This window comes from Pelecanus crispus, chromosome 4, assembly GCF_030463565.1.
Source record: "Pelecanus crispus isolate bPelCri1 chromosome 4, bPelCri1.pri, whole genome shotgun sequence".
NCBI lineage: Eukaryota > Metazoa > Chordata > Aves > Pelecaniformes > Pelecanidae > Pelecanus > Pelecanus crispus.
Window position 1 is genome coordinate 70,214,814 of NC_134646.1, and position 23,676 is coordinate 70,238,489.

The 23,676-nt window shown below is 38.3% G+C and overlaps 2 protein-coding genes across 6 annotated transcripts in view; both read left to right on the plus strand.

Moving 5' to 3' along the window:
• Positions 1-9,408, plus strand: part of PROM1 (prominin 1) — a 56,837-nt gene extending 47,429 nt beyond the window's left edge. For 2 of the 5 annotated variants that reach the window (XM_009485820.2, XM_009485821.2), the window contains 8 exons: positions 781-873; positions 2,013-2,066; positions 3,565-3,645; positions 3,737-3,805; positions 4,348-4,440; positions 5,975-6,090; positions 7,167-7,235; positions 9,390-9,408. In XM_009485820.2, the coding sequence (XP_009484095.1) occupies positions 781-873; positions 2,013-2,066; positions 3,565-3,645; positions 3,737-3,805; positions 4,348-4,440; positions 5,975-6,090; positions 7,167-7,235; positions 9,390-9,408 (594 nt within the window). Of the gene's footprint in view, positions 1-780; positions 874-2,012; positions 2,067-3,564; positions 3,646-3,736; positions 3,806-4,347; positions 4,441-5,974; positions 6,091-6,767; positions 6,792-7,166; positions 7,236-9,389 lie in introns of all 5 variants that reach the window. The other 3 variants (XM_009485823.2, XM_009485824.2, XM_075708987.1) reach the window with 2 other exon arrangements.
• A 4,291-nt stretch (positions 9,409-13,699) lies between these two features.
• FGFBP2 (fibroblast growth factor binding protein 2) lies at positions 13,700-14,326 on the plus strand. The gene has a single exon (XM_009485825.2). It carries the CDS (start codon positions 13,700-13,702, stop codon positions 14,324-14,326), a length of 627 nt encoding a protein of 208 aa, XP_009484100.1.
• The last annotated feature ends 9,350 nt before the right edge of the window (positions 14,327-23,676 follow it).

Here is a 23,676-nt window from a genome sequence, read left to right on the forward strand (position 1 = left end):
GCCGCTTACGTGCACACTTCACAGGAAGCAAACACATTTCTGAGCATTGAGGTCTGCCATTATTACACTTCCAAAACGGAGTTAGCAGTGCGTATTCAGTATGTATGCAGGGAGCCAAGTGATTTTGTCACCAAAAGGAAGTGGAAAAGAAATGTATTTCTGAGAGTAAAATCAAATTTTGTGGTATTTTGCAACAAGTGTGAGCTCCAGACAGGTATTTGGACGTGAAAATGGGAGCATAAACTCATACCTTCGGACTGAAAGGCAGGAGGAAAAATACCCTTTACAGGCACTTTTCCGAGTTATTGGCTGAAAATATTTAAACTTCTGTGCCCCTCAGAAAGCAGAGTGCCTCAGGGTGATGTCCACAGTGCCCAAAACAAAAGCAAGTACCCATGACTGGGAAATGCTCGTCCCAGCTGGGGTGCCATGCCACAGGGTTCTTGCGATGAAGTTTGTGGCAAGTGACAGGGGAATGTGCTCACTCTTCTGTATTTAAAATGACTTAGTACACCATGTGAAAATTCTCTTGTTAAATCTGTGCTGATCATGTTATAGCCAGAAAAGCAGTATAATATATCTGGTTTGGTTGCTGAGGTTTGAATTATTAATACAGTAATTCTTTCCCTCCTTGTGTTGAAGAATTCAATTTGCCATATCCCATTGTTAGCATCAGCTGTTCTGCAGTGGATGAGTATAATATGCAACTTTCATTGTTTTTTGCTTTGTTGGAAAGCTTTGAGACTACTGAACAATACTGCATAATTGCATTTTTTGCAGCCAAAAGGAGCACTGGAAAATGCCTTAAAAGGACATGCAAACAACATTCGAATGATTCATAACCAGCAAGTCGTTCCGCTAGAACAAGCTATGGTAAAATATGAAAGTAATATTAAAACATATTTGTAGAAAATATGAATCTCTAAATCTCTTAAATACAGTTCAGAACGCTGGACTTCTGCTATTATATAAGCACAGATCACATTTGCCTTGTGTCACTGAAGAGTAATCTGGTTAAAGTATGTGTTTAATAAATAGTTTTCCTGCTTATAATACTACTACTTTAATGCTGTCTAAAATAATGACCTTTTTCTTCCCCATTTTTTTTCTGTATCTATTCGTGATTATATATGAATAAAAGAGGAAGCAGGGGAGAACTTTAAAAAATTCTACCCCTAAATCACTCATTTTCTTTTTTGCTTACCATTTGTCTTCAGTAATAAAAGCAGTTTTCACCTTCACACTTTATTTCTTGGAGATAGCAATCACCTAAGAGTATTGGAATTGGAAACTCCTGACAGTAGTATTTAGAGCCAAAGAAGAATCTTTTTTATTGATGCTGTAGAAGATGTGAAAGGGCTTCTTCTGCCTGATTTTGCCAGGCACTGATTTGTATAGTATCAAGCTGTGAATCTCATGCATGCTAGGTGTTGCTTTTTCCTCTACATAACATGAAGACTTTTAGTTTATCCTAGCAGCTGATACAGTATTTCTGCCCCTATCAAAGCCCTCTTGTAGAAAATCATTAGGTCTTCTGTTCCATTCTGATTCTATGCTGTTCTTTCCTAATTAACTCCTAATTATTCTCATCTCTTTTTCCTTTTACAAAACTGACTGTCAAGAAATACGTTAAAGCTAGGGTAAGTGCTTTTTCCCTTCTGAAATTGCACAGTATAGAATTCTCTGAACACTTGGTTCTGATTTTAACTGTTCTGTCTTTCCTCCAAATAAATCTTACTCAGTTTATTGCTACTAACGTTAGTTAAATCTGAAGTCTTCCAGTACATAATTCATAACTACTTAGTGCTGTCAGTGAAATACTGATTCAATGATTAAAACCACAATATATTAGTTTTAATACAACTATTGTTACTATACATAATGTGATATGTTGTATTAGTAACAAAATAATCTATAGACGATCAAAGCATGCATATAATGTTAAAACAGATGGGCTCTTACCTGTAGTAAAGACTTGAATCTTCCCCCCCTCCCTGCTTTCTCTCTAACAGAGCACTTTAAATCAGAGCGTTAGGTTACTGAAGAGGACATCATCTGAACTTACGGTAAGCTTTTTTTTCTGGCAACAGGAACATTGTAATGTGTTTTAAATCCATCTGCCACATATGCAGGGCATATATTTTCAGTGCAACTTTTTCTATTTCTAGCTGTTCTGTTATTGTAAGAGATTGTAATGCATTGAGGTAGTAACAGGGATTTAGATCTCTCTTCTGCACAGCTTTTTCTACCCTAGCTTTCCCTTCCTTCAGAAGGAGGAAAAAAAGAAAAAAAAAAAAAAAGTTTGGGGTATTTTTTGAAGTATGAATTGTAAACTTAATTGTCACGTGATAAAACAGATTTCAGTACAGTTCCATATATTGTGTTATTCATGTTCCTAAAAATGTAGTTGTTTTTTCTAGAATCCTTGAATGCAAGACTTGGGGCGGACGCCCAAGAAACAAAGTGCAAAAGTACAACTGAGAAAAGAGAGCTTTGTGATTCACATCCTTAACCACCTCTTGTCCAGTGTCCAGCTCCCACTGGGGCCTGTTTCTGCAGCATTGTACTTGTTACCTTCCTGCTTCTGCAGCATCAGCCTCCCTGTGGGAACCTGGCTCTGTGTGGAGGCTGCCCCAGGGCACCCCCGTTTCCCCGTCAGCAGCAGCTAGTGCCTGCACCACAATGAGACCAGCTGCCTTCACGCTTTGCCGGACTCAGGAGAATGAGCAACAGGATGTTTACTTTTCTGGTAGCAAAGCTTTCTGTCACCACCAGCCTGCCTTGGCCCTGGTAGCAAGAATCCAGCCACACTAGCTAGCACTTAGGAATCATAGTCACAACAGCTTGATGGTCCATACCTACCTCAGTTCTTCCCATTAAGGTTTTCACCCATCCACACCAGCAGACCAGCTAGATTTCTTTTAGAATCTGTGATTTGAACCTGGATGGGGAGGTAAGAAGCCATGAAATAAAAGTGTTGATAAGAAAAGGATGATGTTTGACCCTTAAGTATATTTAAGAAACATTTCTACGGTTTCAGGCTGTATGTACATTATCCTCTGTGTGTGTTCTTTGAGAGACTTTATGGGGTTGTACATCTATTGAAGAAGTGTCTCAATCGTTTTGGATATTGATTAGTGGCGTATTCTAGCTGTATAGAACCATACTCTAGTATAATCAAGAGTTGCGGTAGTATATGACCCACTTTTCTTCCTGTGCACTGTGTGTGTCTGTAGTGTGTATATATTGATGAAAGTATTTCTACACTTAAGGAAAGGAAAGAGAATGGAAGAGAAAGGTGATCTAGTATATAAATGAGTTACACAGGTTCCAGGAAAAGATACTGTTAGTAACCACTGATGCTTTCCTTTTTTAGTAGTGAGAGTATTTTGTCAGATGATCATGAATCCTTAGGCAGGCTCATGTTCTGTCTGGAATTGCATGTTTTGACAGGACAGTGACACCGGTTTATCAAGAGCATAGGTTCCTGACAATGGCTGTAGAGCCATTGTAACAGCCTGAAAGAGATTTATTTACATTAAAACTCCATCTCTTCCTCTCCAGGTTAAGGTGAAAAATGTTGTTAGTGCTGTTAATGCTGCCCAGCTTCTCATAAATAACAATGCTTCTCTAATTATTGTCCAGGTAAGCTTTATTTGATAAAAGTACATTAATTAATGACATCATGGAGACAGAGGTTCACTTCTTTCATTCACTTACTTTTGTATTTTCCTAGGAGACAAAAAAGTACATGGATACCATAGTTGGCTACTTTGAGCAATATGTTGAGTGGGTCAAGGAGTCGGTAAGGTGCATTTATTTCATTGAGAGAAGTTGTGTTTAAAAAAAAAAAAAGCTAAATAATAATAATAATTAAAATGTTGCTTTGATAGTATGTTTTATAGCTTCAGTTTGTAAGATATTTGTGCTTATTATGAAGGGGAAAACTTGTCTTCCATAAATAGTTTTGTTGTGTTCGAAGTAGAATAGAAATCATTAGTTGTGTTGATTGGAATAAAATGCAAATTTAACATAGTATCATTTTCTAGGACTGAAATCTACCATTTGTGCTAATACTGCACTGAGCCTGACCCTGCTTAGTTCAAACTGATGTCATTAGCATCTTGTTTTATTTTTCTCTCTTCAGCTGCAGCCTTTGAGAAAGCAAGCTGATGTTTTAAAGATGTGTATGTTCAGTTGATAGCATATCCCACAGGAATTTATTTTGAATTTGGATAGGGTGAGAGATAACAATTTAGTAAACAGTAACTGTAAGCAAGTTTTGAGATTCTTATTTATTTCTCTTAGATACTTCAAAGTGTATGGTTTTTTTAATCTGTCTTTCAGATTGCCATGGAGGTAGCAGCATGCAAGCCTATTGCCAATGTGATAGATACAGCAGTAGATATTTTTTTATGCAGCTATATAACTGATTCTGTGGTAAGAAATATTTTCTGTTACTCAGAATTGGGGCATCGAGTGGGAAATTCTTTGAACATAAATCTGCATTTAATTATTCTGGCTAGACTATTCTGAAGTATGATAATAAAGTATCACATCCAAAGTTATGCAGGGAAAAAATGTTCTGATCTGGATCAAGTCCAAACCCAAACCAGTGCTGGACTTGTTTTAGGTTCCCATTAAACTTAGGCTTCTGTTAGCAAGAATTCTGTGAAATTAACTGTTCTTACTAAATTTCTTCCAACTTGAATTGCAAAGTAAATACAGTACTGCCGGTTTGGCATAAAAATTCTGGAAACTGGAAATTTCTGTTTGATTGCTTGATTCTAAACCACCTTGAAATGGAAAAGCATAAAGATCTGAAGTTTCAGCTGTAACCATTTCTAACTTAAGGGGATGAGGCAGGAGGAAGAAGGGAGTGAGAACTACCAAGGAAAAACTTTCTCAAGTATCTTTCCTGGAATCTAGAAAACCTGAATGAGGTTTTGCTGCTTCACTTGTAGCAGACAGATCTTGATTCATTCCTGTACAGCGGAGACTTTGAGCGTGACTGGTAACAGTATATAAGGGCAATATTAGCTTTTTCATCTTGCCAAAAGAGCTTGGAAAGAGGACAGCATGTATTAAAAATAGAATAAGAAACCACATGCCTGGAAACCACCTAAAACATCTCCTAGCTATTATTTAGCTTTATGGCACTTTTAGCTAGGTCCTAATCATACCAACAGTAAATGCATGTAATCAATGAAAGCCAAAGCACTCTAACCTTGATAATACTTAACCATGAAAACCTCCTAACCTGCCAGAATCATGTTGTACTCATTGATTATTTCATGTTACAGAGCTTCTGTTCTCCTTTGTGTAGCCACTAACCATCTGGTGGGAGATGGACCGTGATTTTCCTGATGACAGAACTTAGCTGAGTCACTTATAAGCCAAAATGCCTCTAGCCAATACAAATCAAATTTGAAAAATCATCAGCTTAACATCTGATGATAACTCAGTTCAACTGTATGGTAATGGAATTAGTTACACAAACAGGCTGCAGTTAGCAAGTTAAAAAGTACCTTGAGAACATGCTGGAAACTCAGATTTTGGCAAGAACCACAAGAAAGACAAATACTTTAAAATATCAAGAAAGGAAAAAGAAATCATGTGGCTAGTAAATTAATACTGAGACACGAAATTACTTTCTAGCTCAAGGCTGACTACATTGAAATAACTTCCTAGGGCACTATGTCTGTGTAACTTTGAGCAACTTTGGACATATTTCTGTTTGGTTACATTTGTAAGATGGTGGTGTTCTTACTTTAATTCACATTGACAGTCAAGAGTGCTTAACGTGCCCTGTTCCACATTAGTATAAGGAGCCTCAGGTAGTCCACAAGACCAGTGCCACTAATTTCTACTGTGTTCTTCCAGTAACAATGCTTAGAATATCAAGCAAGGATTCAGTACTTATCTAATAAATTTTCTCTGTGATCTTTTTTTCCTGGATTTTGCTTTGTTTCAGAATACCTTCTGGTTTGGTTTGGGAGGCTGTTCAATTTTTTTAATTCCTGCCATAATTTTTGCTGTAAAACTCTCCAAATACTATCGTAGAATGGATACAGAGGATGTATATGATGAGTAAGTATATACTCCTAAGTAAGCTAAATGGCAAATGGATTAAAATGTTTTTTCTAGCGTCTCACATGAAGATGCTATGATCCTTAAACCTCGTGTGCTGTCAGATTAGAACTGAAACAGGTTTGAGTTGGTGCCTGCAAAGTGCTTCATGCAGGTGGGCTTTGGTTGCCTTGGCTTGCCATGATTCTGTGCAGATATTGCCAGCTCTGACTTTGAGCAACTTATTTCAGAATGAGGTCTTCAGAGCTTCGTATAGAGCATTTGTATAAATACCTTCTAAATGTGCAGGTGATTAGCTTTGCTAAGTAACCTGTTAAGGTGAACTATGCCTGCTTTGTAATCTCCTTGAATTAATTATTTGCTTTCTTACTGTCTTAGTTATTCCTAACCAGTCTTTCCTTTTTCAATTGCAGTTCCTCTGTCTCAGGGACTTGGCATTTTACTTTATGATAACTGTTCTTACATATTTTCCCATCAGTTTTGTTTTTACTGTTTTCTTTTCTACTCTTTGTTTTGCTCATTATTCAGTTAGCCTGTGCACTGCATTTCTCAGATTTCACACTGGTCATTTTTCATTACACATTCACAAGTCAGGAGAGCAGAAACAGGCACATACAGCTAAAATTACTCAGTCATTAGCGTCTAGTTAATTACTCCTCCTTTTCTGTGTTTTTTAGTGTCGAAACTATACCCATGAAAACGTAAGACATTTTTGCTGGTATTTGTTAAAATTATTTTATTCAGGGGGGAGGGTTTATATTTTTAATGTAACTTGTTACTTCAAAAGAGGTAACGTTCTGTTTCACCACACTTCATAGTTTATATTAGAGTATCCAACTCAGCAAGAATAGCAAAATAATTAACTTTTGGAGAATATAAAAAATATTAAAAATGTAAAATTATAATTATGCCATAACTCCTGAATGTTACAAAGGAAAAAGTTATCTTCTATTGTACAGACACAGTTTATCTTTGCATATAATACCATCATCCATGTACATGTCTTAGAAGCCATACTGTACATAGTGCATCTTACAGTTAACATGGTTTTTCTTGGTGTATTTATTTTATTACAGTACAGAAAATGGTAATAATGGTTATCATAAAGAGCATTTATATGGTATACACAATCCTGTTTTTACAAGGTAAACCAAGTCTGAAAATGCATGCCGTCATGTATCTTTACTTAATCTACTATATTAATCATCTATGCAATTTTCTGCATGTTTTAAAGTGAATCACTTAATTCCCTATTTATGTTTTTTTGCATGATTACTCCCTATGGCAATGCTGTATGATTTATATTTCTCAAATATTCTTTACATAACAGCAGATATTGTAGTAATTGCCAGCAACTTAACAAAGCAATTGCCTAAATTTGATCTTAAAATCCAGGTAATTAGGTGTTTATCTAGTGAAGTGGGTGGTCCTAAATTGATAAACATTAAAATACTCTGATAGCAGTTGAAAGTGATAGGGTGGGATGCATTCTTACTCCTGAGTTGTTTTGGTTTTTAGATGGTGAGAAGAGCTTTTCCTGTGCAAAAGGCAGGTGATCCAGGGTATTCAGAAAACATGAACAGAGAAAATGGGTGTTTCTGCATGGGTAGAACTAGTGTAACATCACAAAAACAGAAATTCAAATTATGTTTAAAAAGGAGGAGATTTGGGTTCTTTTCGGTCTCTACAACTTTTGTGCTGTAAAACCTTAGCTAGTTGTGAGACTTCCAGTTTCCACAGGGATAACATAGGATGTCCCACAACTTCAATATTTGGGTTTCCAAAACATCCGAGTTGCTTAAGGAAGGATCTAATTTTTGATTGAAATCTGTAACTCACTGTGCCTTAACTTGCAACTTCATGACTGAAAGTATAGCTTGAGTATTGGCAGAGAAGTAAGGTATCACCAGTCTTTCAGTAACGGGTAAATATCAAGAGAGCTCAAAATTTGGAAGTCTTGTCAGTTTTAAAAAACTGTTGTATCAGTTGTAAATTATTATTTATTAGAACTGTATTTTACAATAATTACTTACTGACCAAATCTTGATTCCACATTTCCTTATGAAGGAAGTATTTATGTATAATGATGTTTTTAGTGATATTTATGATCACAATTGTCATGGTCTGTTCTGCATCTGAAGGGCACTCCCTAAATTAACCTACAAGGTGTTTAATTCAAAAGTACTCTCCACTGGCATATCTAAGGACTCTCAGTTTTAAGGACTTTCAATATTTTACATAAGAGGAAACGAATAATTCATCAGGCCGTAGAAGTCCCTTTCTGATCTTTGAATCTTTAATACGAATGTTAATATTCTTGAGGTTCATAGCATGTTTTCTGTGATATTTCACTGATTGATGAATAGTTTAATACAGTGTTCCTGAATAAGCTAAAAATTACTAACATAAAATAATCTTTTAAACAAAGACCCAGTAGTTCAGTCCTGACTTCCTTTTCCTAAATTTTAAGTTACTCAAAATGGGCTTCCGTAATAAAATGTAAGGATTCAGTTTGAAGAAATGCTGTCTTCTGATGTGCTGAGATAATTTGAAAAACTGCTAATTATATGAGATACATGCTTTGAATCTGAGTCTGGGATTCCCATAGCAATAGAGGCTTGTTTTTCATTTTCATTTCAGCAAACTCTTTGCTTTTATACTATCCTTGCTTTTTCTGATTTCCTACAAATTATTTTCAGAGATACTCTGAGAGATAGGACTTTGAACAGATCTCTGTACACCTATACTTCTCGGCGTAAAGAATCCCATAGGTTGTGGGTTTTTTTTGTCCTTCAAAATCACCTGGATTATTTTGCTGGAAAGAGGTGCAGATGTCTGTCTTTATATATATAAAGATATGTAAATACCAATATGACATCTATATGAGGTATATTTATATTTATAAGATATGTAAATACCAATATGACATCTATATGAGGTATATTTATATTTGTATAGGTATCTCACACAGGTGTGTTTACATATATGTCGAAGATACAAATAACCTCAAATGTGGCCACCATTTTTGTGAGAGCAAAATTGGAGGCTGGATTAAATTCTCAGAGGAGTGGTGTCGAATAGGTAATCCAAGCATTTCTTTCTATCATGAAACAAAGACAATGAGAAAGTTTGGTGGAGAATCTGTTTCCTCTTGTTTGAAAAATGTTGAATAAATGGGTAAAAGTTTGAGAACAGTTTGTGCCAACTGAGCTTGTGTCACCTTAGTTAGAAATGGTATTTCTGTTGCATTTGTGGGCAGAAGAAAATTACGGTGTCGGTTTGTGTTTTTTCTTGTATAGCTCTGTGGAACAGTGGTAACACATACTGGAAACACTAAGGGGTAAGTAATAAGCTTTTTAAGTCAATTCTAGGTCTATTACTACTTTACTGTTTTTAAGAAGGCCGCTCTGCTTTCAGTAACATCAGTGCTGTAAGGTTTAAAAATAATAAATTACTGAACGATATTGATGTTCATATCGAAGTCTATGCCTTCATTCTACTTAAATTACTTTACACTTCTGTCTTCATCAAATTTTCCTGAATTGTTTCTGTGATTATTTCCAGGCTATATAAATGAGAGTCAAGATTCTTCTGCGGGAATATATCATTATTCTTCCAAGTGTATTGGCATTTGCATTCATCTTCCAAATCCTGAGCCAGTTGTTTTATGTCACCTGTACTGTAAATCCCAAATGTACTATTGAATGTTATGCCATAAACTACTGTACAGAATATTTTGTGATCAGGGCACTGCCTCTCAAATACCACTGTTCAAGGCTTGAATTAAAATGTTTTTTGTTTTTACTTTTTTACACTGGGCTTTCTACCTTACATCATAGTATATAAATTAATTAGATTAACAGCCTTGGCCTAGCAATCCTCTGACAGTTGGTCAAGTTCTTATCTTAAATTGTTGATTTGTGTTAAATACAGTACGTATACGTTTACATAAAAATACATTTTGTATACAGAGACTTTTGTATATACGTTTTTCTTAAAACTTATAAGTGTTTAGTTAAGATTTTAATATTGTGTAATACTCTTCACAAATGAATTTACCAGCATGATCAGTGTTGCTATTTGGTGCTCTTGAATGACCACTTTGGACAAAATTTGAAGTGTAATGGGATTCACAGTGTCTCCTTCCGTCTCTGGAAAGTTCAGTTGCAGTTTTGTTTCCTCCATTTTTTTTTGATTATTTAATACTTAGTGGTTTTTGCAGTATAGACCTAAAAGGGACTTTTTGGAGAAGTTTGTTTTGAAACTCTTTGGGTGGGAGGGTTGGGAGTGTGCGTGATGCATAATATAGTGAAAAAGCTAAGCTTTCTAGAGTTCAGTAGTACTCAAAAAGAGCATGAGAGAAGTCGTATGTTGGTGATTTTTAGAATGCTTTACTTTCTGTCTCCCTTTTCCTCATTCACACTCAACTTCTGTAACGTCCTTAATAGTATCACTGTTAAGCTGTGACTCCTTCAGGAGGCAGTGATACTATTTTTGCTAAATAATTTCAAAATATGATTTCCAATATTGAAATTCAAATGTGTTTAGCAATCGTTTGTACTGTTAGAGTTATTGCCTTGAATTTAAGCATACAGTTGCATTGCTGAATTAGTTAACAGCAGAATTCATCAACAAGGCCAAAGGTATCTGTTACTAGTCTAAAACATTTCAGCGGGTGAAGTAGTTGGGTATATTGATCTAAAATAGTGTCTCTTCATATATCAGTATTGTTAACTTTGTTTCCAACAAGGTTCATTGTCTTGAAGTAGGGATAATCTTGTAAATCATTCATATAATTTTAAAGAAATGCTGAAAAGTGATACCGGTATTTAATCTGGAATAACCTTAAATTTTTCATTTTTAGGTCATAAATGGAAACATTTCTAATTGACAGTATGTAGCATATGTGTATATGTAATGTTCAGAACTGCAGATTTCTAAAAGTTTCTATTTTTAATTTGAGAAAATATTCCCAGTTCATTTAAATAAAAAAAGAACTTGCTTAACTACCTGAAGTTTGAGTCTCAGTTGTTCTGTTGTGTAGACCTGTCTCAGAAGAGTTGCACTGAGTTAAAATCTTACAAAAATGAATTTTTTTACTCTGATTAAAAATTTCTGCTATATTTGACTTTTGATGACTTTAGTTTAAGCAAGATGAGAGACCAAGAATTGGAGCAGGAAGGACTGAAAGAACATTGACTCTGGGTGAGGGAACTTCCAACTTCCACAAAGGATGTGATTTATGCAAAGATGGTAGGATTCGAGCTAATGAGTTGTGAAGGTTATCCACATACCCTGCAAGTGCTCAAGGTGTTACCGCTTGCCTCTGTTGTTTCTGTAGCACTGACAGCAGAATTAAACGTTTGCCAGTTATTCAGCTCCCATAGTTCACTGCTGGCATCCTAGCTTAACTTGTAAAAGGACAGTTGTTTTCCACTGATATAACAGACCATGAGCTGTTTCATATGAAGCACAGGCAGACAGAGAGCACAAATGTCAGATGGGAGTGAGACAAACACTTGGCAGTAACATTAATACGTAAATATACCAGAGCTCTTGAGTCCAAGCTTTGGTATTTATCCTTATCCTTGTAGTTCAATTTGTTTTCATGATTACACTTTAAAAACTTTCAGGACAAGAGATCTGAAACTGGTATAAATTCAATTCTAAGTCATTTTGAACTCTTTAACAATTATTAGAACAAGAGAGATAAATGCCTTCTAATCTAGAAATCCGAATCTAGGAACTGTCAGTGCTGTTGTGCATAACCAAACGTAAATTATACATTTGTTTGTCAGTTATTAGGAGGTCTTTGAGTGTTTTCAGTAGGGATTTGAAATTCTTGAAATGAGGTGTGAGGTGGGCATCTGGCTGGCTGGATGATGGGTGAAAAGACTCCCCAGAAAACAACAGAAAAGTGAATTCTAAATTTTAAGTAGGCTTGTACCTTTGCTGTTTCTCCCAAGATTTGACTGGAGAGCCACGCCACTGTGCTTTGAAAGAGGCAGTCAGGAGGAACAAAAAGCTAGAAATGAGACCTCTACTCAGAAATGTTTTTTTAATAGCCTTAGCGAAGGGATGAAAAGAAAAGAAAATATTGTGTTCTCCATCAAATGGTATTTAGTCATGGGGAACTTCGTGACACGTTCTCTGGAAGAACAAGGTTCAGGCTACCTAGAATGGCTGTTCCAGGTGGCTCCATCTTCAAGCAGGCAGCTCTCAGACTAGCTGAGGTGCCACAGCAGCTAGGGACTCTATTTTCAAATATTAGAGAAGCATTTTTTGCAATTTTATTTTTTTGTTCTGCTTCATTGTCTGTGTTTTAAATGAATGGTTTTGCCTTGGTATTTTCTTCAGTGATACCAATTGAGTGGCTAGATATACAAAATGGTATTCTATTCCATTATGTATGGCCATTCTTAAACCCAGGGTTTCTAACACCCCACAGTTATTCAGGCATACCTAAATAATACAATACCCCTTCCAGAAGCTGTTCAGGTTGGGCTTCGGAAGAAGTGCATAGCGGTGTCTTACTAGCCAGAAAAGTACTGTGGCTTGCAACAGTATGGGAGGGATTTTTCTTCATGATCTCCTGAATGCCAAGGGAGTTACCATGATTTTCTGTAGCTCTGCTTTTAGTTACTGCAGCAGAAACTGTTAGTACAGAATTCTGCGCTAAAATATTTCTATTCTGTTGCCTTTGGTTTATGGCATTTTTACAGCTCATTTATTACGAACAGGAAAATATCTATTTTAAAAAAAAAGTGAAAGGTGATAAAGGACAGATATCTGTCTGACATGATCTGGGGTCCATTCCCTGCTGCTGAGACCCATGATAAGCTAGCTGTGTTATCTTGATCTGTTGGCTGAAAATAACCCATGGTGTGACAATGGTGATAAAACTTCCAAATGTTTGGTTTATGTTTAGGCCTATAATACCTTATTTTGCTAAGCTTTATTCCTTACCTTGCTTAAATATTGCAAGTCTGAAAATCTTTCATGGCTCAAAGAATGTGCAGTTGATTCTTCCATGTGTCCCCACTGCATGTGATGTGCTGACAAAATGAAGTACTAAAGTTGCATCCTTACTGTGCAAATCCACAGAAAACCTGTTCCACAGATCAGCCTTTATTAGAAAGACACACTGATAATCACCCAGATGTAGCTGCATAGGTTGCTTTGGCACTTGTTGTACTTCAATATGATCTTACGAGCTCTGGCATGAAGATAGCTGTAAAACAGCTGGAGAATGGAAAATATCTGTTAAAAATCAAATATGACATGTTCATCCTGGATAGGAATGTGCTTCTCGGTTATACAACTATCGTTCTGTATTTAACTGCATTTACAAGATTTGTCTTGTTACCTTCTTGGGAGTTCACAGGTTATTCGACACTCCCTCAGGCTACAAATTATGGGCACATGCCTACTGACGTTTGATTTATTATTTTTATTTAAAAAAAAAAAAACAAACCACCAAACCTTACATCCCACATCTCGCTGCAAAGAGGCTTCTTTGTGCACCGAGCCTTTAAATTGTGAGCAGCCACTTACTGCTTTCACTTTTTTGGATAGTGTTGCTCAAGGATCTCGGTCAACTCTTCTCACCATGAAGAGTTTTGCTCTTTTTTTCCTAGTAGTGATCTGTGGCATGGGAGGATTGGGACAGAAGCTGAAGCCAAAGAAAAGAAGCAATGGTGAAGAAATCAGTTTTCGGACTAAAACCAAAGATGTTTGCACAATGAGCATGAGTGGAAACGAGGAGATGGAACTTAGAATTGAATGCAAAAGCCAAGGCATGTCCTACTGGTGTGAATACACTGGCAAGCCATCAGTCTGTCGTGCTTTCAGAAATAATCCAAAGATTTACTGGAATCAGATCGCCATGGAACTTAGAAAGCTCCCGCACGCTTGTGAATCCACACAAGTGTTGAAGACCACCATGTGCCAAAAGGCTCCCGCAGAGGCTCTCATGAAGCAAATAGCTGCTGGTATGGAGCCAGAAGATCTAGCAAACTGGGACAAATCAGTCCAAAAACCTTCCACTTCTATGAGGGGAGCAGGGAAAAGCTCTGTTAAGAAAATAGGGAAACCTCCAATACTACCTTTTATAAAACCAACGCAACATGGTCAAGGGTCTGAAAATGAAACAGAAGCAATGAAACTGGCACGGGAACATTGCTGGGAACCCCTGCATGGTTTCTGCTCCTACATTATTGGCATCTTTAGAGGTTAAGGATTTGCTTCAGGTAAAATTCCCATCTTGAAGCACAGCAGAATATACCTAAGAGTAATCCTGTTGTAGTTCTGGTTTATTTTGGTCTTGGGGGGGTCTCTCAGGGGTGTGGACAGAGAGGTTCTAGGCTCGCTCACTAAAATCTAACGTGGCAAAGTCTGTACTGTGGCTTCTGAGGGGCTAGACAGCTTAAACTCCCAGTGATGTACTGAGATGTTTGTCCTATCTGTTATTAATCCTATGGTATTTCAGTTCTAACTGTTTGATTTGGGCTTGTTTCCTGCCTTCTGTCATTCTTTCCTTCTTGTGCTGACTTTTGGATTTGAGCCAGTGAAGTAAAATAACAAATGCATCAGATCCAATAAAAAAATGCATTGCCTAGAACAATTTAAAACTACATTCAGAAATTGAGAGGATAAAGCTTGTTCATCAAAACTGCTAATTAATAATTAACCATTTTAATTTTAAAAATTAGTTCATAAACAACTTGCAGAAATGGGTAAAACCAAATGGACTGTCTTGGTTTGAGGGTCTGTTTCTGTAGTGGCAGTAGGGGATCACATGCAGGCACTTGTCTGGTAAGTCTTAGGTTTTCGGCCGGGATTTGAAAAGGCCAAGCCCTCGCAGAAGTCATTGGTTTTATACCCACTTCCATGTCGGCTCAGGGAGAAAGCCAGGAGCTGGTGACTAAACCTGGCAAACTTTTGACGGAAATAGGAATATATGCAGCATGAGCCAGCAAGTGTTTAGGCTGCTAATGATCTTTCTTGTGCTTAATACAGCAAAGTGACTAATTTTTTTTTTCTTTTTTGTTTTGCAGAACAGATTTTTTACAGCTGAAGAAGGGTCCTTGCTGTAGTTTAATAATTTAGATATAAGAATTTTAGTTTAAAAATGTGTCATCTCTATAAATCTTGTACCTGTTTTCTGTTTGCACCCCTAGAATGAAACTTTTTAACAGCCCTGAAAAATGCATGAAACTGGAGTGACCATACTTAAAGTGTTAGGATGAACTAACTGTTCCTAGGTCTGTTACACCCCAAGGTGTACTGCATTTATGTAACCAAGGTTCCACTTTAAGAGTGCTGACCTTGAATAGGTTTTTGTGTGTGCTGATACGCTTCAATTTGTTAGAGGTGAAAGCTGTAAATGATGCTACAGTTAGTGCAAACAATAAAAATAAGATTTTTGAAAACATACTCAGTGTGCTTTCTTAAAATTTTAAATGGTGCTACTTGTATGAAGTCATGGTATTTGGTCCTTGTTTCTTAAGAGATTGTTGGTAGAATGCGTAAGAGAAGTTACAGGTCTGAGTCATTACTTTCCCACTGTGAACATGTTTTCATTAATATTCATATTTTCAATGTTATTACATTTATATTAGAATAATAAGTTTCAGCCAGCAGGGAAAAAAGATTAGGGAAATAAAAGAGTAATCTAAGAATACATTTCTAAACATAGCAGATTAGAAGTGTTCAGCTGTGATGCATCTGCAGAGTTCAGTGTTATTAGGATCTGTTAGTGGTAATATTAATGTTTGGGTTCAGTAAATATTCTGAAAGGTAACTCATATCTATGCACTTGGGCACTTGCATAAATCTCATCGAAACACAAAGCAAGACTTAATAGCCTCTTGTCAGAGATTACAGATTATTTTTTAACAATGATCCCTTTTGTTCCCAAGTGAGCTTTGCAGCAGGGGTATAACTGGAAAAACTGTACCACAGAAATTAGTAGTGCTCTATATTTGCCATTAAACAGTTTCTGCAAGGCATTGTTACACTGAAGTACTTCTCCAGCTTTACTCACGGATTTGTAAATCTCGCTTCATAATTCCCAATCATGACTGTCCAATCACTAAACTTTGTATCAAAAAAACTTGAAATACATGGAAAGGAATGGCAAGTAATGAACACAGGATCAGTGCAGAAGGTTGTATGTACAAGGCAGAAATATAGCTTGAATGCTGATAAAATGCAAGCTCGAGCAAGTCTGCATTTTTGTCAGCCATAAATCTAGTGTGGTTATTCTTCATTCGTAACTTCAGTTGCCCTTGCCAGGCTCTTGTGCTGTGAGTAAAAAATGTAGTAGTACACCTACTCACTTATTTCTGTCATAGAAATTAATATAATTGTTTGATTTGCAAACATGCGAAATGCATCAAAGTGATATTTGAGAACTATTTGGAAATGTTAAGGGGAGGCTGAGGGGTTTCTTGAGGTGTGTTTTTTAAATATTTTAAAACTCCTCTTTTGTATGATGCAAAATTCACACTGCAGAGTGAATATTTTGCAGCAGTATCCACTGCAACAGTAATGATGTCAAAAACGAGACAATGTCTTGCACTGAGAGAAGTCTGGGAGGATCAGCCACCCCCCATACTGATAGCAGGAGAAAAGAGGAGGTTTCATCAGTTCACTGAAAGAAAACTTGCCCCTTTATGCTCTCTTCTATGTATATGTACTGAGCACAGAAGGTAGCGAAGTTGTCTGACGCTTTGTAGAACTCTTGATGATACAGTCTAAAATATATGGCCATCATGGATTCTGCTTAGTAGATGACAAATGTCATATATACTTGCTAGTGCACTATTTCCTAGGGAACTTGTATCTCGTCTCAGTAGAGCAGAGCTCTGCTGCACCGGGCTCCGTGCTTGGCACTGTTTTGTCTGGAGTGACCACCTGAAGCTTCACGGTTGAAGTGGAAACCAGAAATCAAATAGTCTTGCACCAAAGGGCCCTCTTTCATGAAATGCTTCTTGGAAAATATCCAGGATCCAAAATACATAGTTAAGCACAAAATTTTATGAAACGGTGAAGATTTTGGTACCAAGGTGGTGCGAGGCTTGGATTACATTTCATTAGGCAACACTATGCACCCTCAGCAAGTCAGTTAACTGTAACGATCTTGCTTTCAAATGCTTAAAAATTGGACATTAACTGAAATACCTCACCTGAGTGTAACAGTGCCGTGATTGTATCAGCTACATTACCATTTAATTGTGTTTAGCAGTAGAAACGTACAGTTGTGACGTTTCAGTTACCTTCTTGGTATGAAAGTGCTATTCATTGATGAAAGGATGAATTGAGAAGTGTTTGTGGTGAGTTTAATGCAATCTTCAAGTACCTTGTGAATGAATGAAACCTGCTGTTTCATTCATTTTAGGTTAACCTCTTAGTCCCCATATGCATAAGTACCTCAGGAAATCTGCTCAAGTGGAGATGGAATTTGTCTTTATTTTCTTGACAGAGGAAGAGCAGGCAAAAATGTTTATCTGGATTCCTGCAACCAGGGAGATCCCTGATATCCAGCCCCGTTGCTTGTGCTGCTAATTCAGTGCAATGGGAGGTAGTCCACCTGCCTCAAGATCCTCATGTTTAGGTTCCCACAGAAGCATCATGAGCATTCGCTACTTTGACAAGGTAAGCCTCCAAGAAAAGCAAAACGATGCATTTGGATAACCTGTGAATAAAAGGATGTGTATTTAACACACATAGTTAAGATCCAAGAAAGACTGGGGTGAGTCTAATAGCCACCAAGATGGTCGGGACTGGAGCACGCTCCTGTGAGGAGAGGCCAAGGGAGTGGGTCTTGTTCAGCCTGGAGAAAGCTTTAGGGGGGACCTAATAGCCACCCCCCGACACATATAGAGGATATCGAGCTAGGCTCTTTGCTGACTTGTGTGATAGGAGAAAAAGAGATTATGGCCACAAATTGATACAGGCAAGTTCTGACTTGGTGTAAGGAAAAACATTGACTCTAAGGAGGATAAACACAGGAGCAGGTTCCCCAGAGTGGCTCTGGAATCTCCATCTGTGGAGCTTTTCAAGACCAACTGGACGAAGTTTAAGCAACGTAGTCTGAATTCACTGTGACCATGCTTTGAGCAGGAGGTTGGACTACAAACCTCCCAAGTTGCTTCCTGCCCTGACTGATTCTATGATTTACAATGGAAACAGAAGAAAGCTTAAAAGTTCTGGTTATTCAATAATGAACACCTCTGTTAGCATCCATGTCTCCTTAAAGTGCAAAAAATGCTCTTGGATCAGCCATTCTAACTATATTGAATTGAACAAGAGAGATGATTTTGTTAAGTATGTTCTGGTGGCAGATATGATTGTTAAGTCAAATGCATTGTCTTGAGTAACTCCATGTTCCGTGCCTTAAAATGAAGTAACGGAAAATAAGAAAATCACCATTTGCAGTGTGTAGGTTATTTGTGTTAAAGTAGACCAAATCCACACCTCAATAATAATGTTGCTCAGTCTGCCTGTAAATCATCTCAACTATGCAGTAGTGCACTCTGGTGTTTTCTGAGAGAATTGTTTAGGTATGTTTCTGGTCATTCTTGCATGGTTTGCAGTCTTACGTTTTGCATTCTTCATTTTTCAATAGGTGTCGTAGTTGATACGGCATGGATTTTAGACACACAGATGTTCCACAAAAATAAGACAACAAAGGAAAAACTAAAATTTCCCAGTGTTGCCCATTGCCATTTCTGCTTCTTTAGGAGCTTTATGGTCGTTGATTTCTGTTTTCCGTTTCTCTTGCTGCTACTTTTCCCAATCTCTTGCTTTCTTCTCTGAAGTGGAGTCAGATGCAGCATAGATTTCTTTTGTCTCTCTCTACTTTTCCCCTTAACGAACAAGAGAATTGCTCTCATCAGACTTCACAGATCATTTTACAGTGAGGAAAAAGTATGTGATACGTATACAAGAACAGGAATACGAAAACAAAGCTGAAGAGATGCAGTCAGTATGATGGCAAGACATTGGTGTTGTCTCATGGACACGCCATATCAGACATACTGAGATCTATTTATTTCACTTTCACATCTTTGTATACAAAGTTAACTGCATAAACATTAGGCAGGAGGCCAGGTGCTGAAATTCCAGAGTAGCTTTGTTAGAGTATGTACAGAGCAAGAAAAAAACGTTTAGCCGATGCCTGATTTGGAGTGGAAGTTCATGTTCCCCTCCCTCTCCGCAGCAGGTTATAAAACTGCTCGCGTAACCAGCTGCTCGCCATCGGCTTCCAGCCCATGGTACGCTCCCGCTGCCTCCGGGCTTACAATGATTGTAGTCAGGAGGGGAAACAGAGCTGTCCTTTTAGGTCTGCTGGCTGCAGATGTAAAAAACTGCACGGCGCTCTCGCTGCCGCCCGTAAAAATTAACATGCAAATAGTGAAACGGGTTGCCCCTTTATTTGTCTTACCAGCGTAACGTGGTGTGCAAGGGGGCAAATGAGGCTGTAATAAAATTAAGCATTTGCCTAGGAACTGAAGAGGGCTAGAAACTTCCTGTTGCAGGAAATGGTGGGCAAAATTTAGGCCCTGAGCTCTGACAGAGGGGCCTCGCCATTTCCTCTGCCAAAAGAGCCCGGCAGGCAGGAGTGCTGCCCGCCGTTCTCCCCTCTCGCCCCCGCTTCAAGACAGGCGCAGGTCGCGTGGGTGCTGTCACCAAGGTACTGAGATGACCCAGAAATTTAATGCGGGAATCCACAAACTTGTGTCTGCAGCTGGGGGAGGCTGCCTGACGCCCTTGCGGTCACGCGAGAGCGCTGGCCAGCGTGGGAAGGTGGCAGGAGGCAAGGGTGGGGTAGGGTTTCCACATCTGTGTGCAGAAAACCTTACCCGAGGCTATCGTGGCTCTTTGGTGCCTCAGATGGCACAACCGAAGCTGAAGCTCAAGTGTTTGAGCAGCACCTGTTTTTGCATGGGGAAAAAAGTTGCATGGGCTCTGTGAGGGCCGTCTTCTGAGCGAGCTGCTTGCGGCCTGGGTGCGAACAGGCGGTGCAGGCCCTGGGGCACGGTGTACTGCGGGCTTGGGGGCCATGTTGCGGCATTGGGGTTGGGCTGTGGCTCTGGGGCCCCGAGTGGTGCGGAGGAGGGTGGCTTGCTGGCAGATGTAGGCATTTTGGCTGTTCTGCAGGGTCCAGCTGGGAGCAGCGGTGCTCAGGGGAGGTGTGGCTGGCAGGACCCTGCCAGGGGCTGGAGGCCAGGGCGGGAGAGACACTAATGTCTTTCAAGTCGTGTTGGTGAACTTGGGCTGTGGGGTGGTGGATTTGCCTCAAGGGGGGATGCCGGAGCAGACAGTGGAGACGTGGTTTGTCAGGACAAGATCTCCGTCTTTCCCCAGGACCTGCCTCAAATGCTGACATCCCCAGGGATCCATCCTGCACCACTTTCTCTCATCAGAAAGGTGTTCCAAGACCTGTCGTTAAAACCTGTCCGTAGAAATCTGTGTTGCATCTGCCATGAAGTTAAGCTACGCCAGGAGATATTTTTCACAATATACCAGACAAGAAAAGGTAAGAGCCGTTGAGTAGCACCAACGAGGAACATCATCTGTAGCCATCTGCTTTCCTTGCCTTCTTGAGCCTGAAATGTTTTACATAGTTGGAATCAACTCAGTAGCCTTTGGTTTTGCTTCACACTGATCGCATGGCGTCTGGACATCTTGGCTCAGGGTGAGTCAACAGCTGAAAGAAATCAGAAACACTGTTTGCTTTCAGCTTATGGAACTATAAAACTTTTTATAGAACATTACATATTTCACCGCAGCAACAGCAGCGTCCTTTGGCAGGAACATACTTCATTTGAAGTACAATCGATCAATCACAGTGATTTGACGGAACAGGCAAACATTTTTTTTCTTCCCCATTATTAATCATTTTTTGTGGAGGATTGTGTCATAAGTGTTTCTGACTTTGAAAGAATCCAGGATCCAAAATTAAAGATTACCTTAAATCCTTACCACCAGACAAATTATTCTTCTGGGTATATCATGGCCCTTTTTAAACATCTACATGTTAGTTGAACTCGAATAGCAAAGAGCAGTATACGACTACTTTGCAGCTTCCACATAATTTACGTGAGCAAAGAAAACATACTGTCAAGGACTAGAAAGCAGTGTAGAAAACTGACTGCCTTCAGTATCTGTGAGAAGAAAGGCATGTTGTAAATATCTGAGAGGAAGAAACCCATCTGAGAAGGAAATCCTCAGATAATTAATTTTCCATGTCATCATCATGTCTATGTTTTCTCCTGCGTTATCTAAAAGTTTTTCAAAACAAAAAAAATTTTTGCTATTTCAAGAGACGTGTAACAATCTATTGCTAATGTGCTTTCTACAGCAGCTCTGTGTAGTGCATCACTTGTCAGCCTGTAGACCTGGAAAGGAAAACTGAATACAACAGAATACTGAACTCAGCTAGAAGTTAGTTTCTCAGTTGTAGAAATTGTTTAGAACATTAATATATTTTATTTCCACATTGCCTTCTATTGGTACATTTCAGGATGTTTACAAAAAAAAAAGAAATATAAAGGTAACTTTCTTGCCTCTCTCTGACAGACAAGTATCGTTATCCATCTTCAAAAGGTTAGGAAACAGAGATATGTAAGGGGGCCTCTCACAGCAGATGTTTCGACAGAAGCTGGTTTGTTAAACAGTACTAGGTGTCTATTTAAGCAGAAACAAAAATTGAACACACATTTTTGTAATTCTACTAGATGAGTACACACATGGGAACAAAATCTATCCCTCACATGCCCCAGCTTTGGATCTTGAACATGCAGTGAGGGCTCTCAAAAAGAGCCAGCCCGTTACACAGTTTTACTGAGGCTGTAATCAGTAGGTTATGCATATGGATACAATAATGATGTTCTGCACTGCAGATTCTACCTCTTTCTCAGGTCTCGCTACCTTCTATTTTATCTGCTTGCATATCTGTTTGTCTGCATCTCATTAGTTCTTCCAACTGTAAATCTGTCATGCTGCAAAGTGCAGATTAATATATATATAGTATGCCTGGTGAATACAGACCTGCCTATGTGTGCCAGCACATAGTTTAATGTAAATCTCCCATCTGAATGCAACAGTGTCTCTCTGGTCTAGTTATGTTTGTACTTAATTAAAATTATTACTCTTTGGTTCTTTCTGTTCATTACCTTAAATATAATGATTCAGAGAAGGGAGAAAGAGCTGATAAGGAGAACAAAAAAAAATAGTATTTAAAACTTAGTCTGTGTTTTTATATTAAAACAAGCTTTGTACAAATAGTAAGCAACTGGTCTGGGGTAGCTGGAGGAACAGAGTACATATTGATGGGTCAACAGAAAAGAGCCTTTGAGAATGCCAAGTTCTCATTGATTATTCCAAAACTAAAATTCACAAGTCTCTAGATGGTGAGAAGGCAGCAATGAAAAAGGTTGCTTTTGCCCTTTGTAGTAATTTTATTTTATGCCATCCTTAAAATAAATTATGGTTTTGAAATGATTTTGTGAGATCATTTCATAAATTTTGTTCATCTTGAAAAATATCTTTTTGTTCTTTCAGAGCAGAAAATGTCCAAATGTTATTGTTTTTCTTCTTGATTGGCTAGCTCCATTTATTTTAAGATCTGAGGTCAAAACCTGACCAGAGCTAACAGAAAGAATCCCACAACCGTCCCTACCTATTCTGAGGCCTGGCTTAAGGAAACACTTTGTAAAAGCATCAGGAAAGACTGCTTTACCATGCTTGAGATGCACTCTTGTACTAATCAATAGTGGATGTAAGTTCAGACCACTGGACATTTATTAAAAGGGTGGTTTGCAGGCCAAATCTAGCAGCACCTGAAGTCTCTCTTCTTTCCGTATTTTCTTCCATTTCCTATTCAACCTCACGCGTTCAATCAAAAGTGTTAAACGATAAGTTTTTGTAAGTTATAGGCATACATCAGGTATCCTTGTGATGACTGAAAGCTATCTGAACAACCTTTGAGAACACTGGCCATTTCCAGTTCAGCTGTGAGAATGGGCAGGGGAGGTACAGTCTCTCTTCATACCACCTTTGTTCCTCCTGGAGGGGTGCAAGGGGATGGTGAGTGCCAGCACCTACTCTCCAGAATTCCTGCAGAGTATCAGGTGGTTCTCTTTTTTTATCTTTTCAGTTTGCCCCAAGCCTAATGCCTATTAGTGTTTAATGAAGTCATTTGGACTGTGTCATCATCAACACGCAGATAATATTCACTATCTATTAAATAAATGTTTTAAATATTGCATTAAATAATCTAAGATTCAGTTTCAGAAGGCTGTGGACAGGCAGTGTGGGAAATGGTTATGGGAAGGCTGTTCTTTACTAGATACAGCCTTCGGTCCTGCTCCCAACCAGCAGGTTAGTTAACTGGGATTTAGATCCTCTTTACTAACATACAGAAGAAAAATCCCCAAATTCCCTGAGAGCATGAAGTAGGACATAGATCTGAGATTCCTATACAGGCACACAGGAACAAATAGACTTAAACGTGAGTAAAAAGTTAGTTTGTGTAATTCATGTGATAACAGAGGGGAAAAGGGTAACAAACTAGAA

What these genes read in the sequence shown, in the direction of transcription:
- FGFBP2 (XM_009485825.2), top strand. Translation starts at nt 13,700, where the DNA reads ATGAAGAGTTTTGCTCTTTTTTTCCTAGTAGTGATCTGTGGCATGGGA.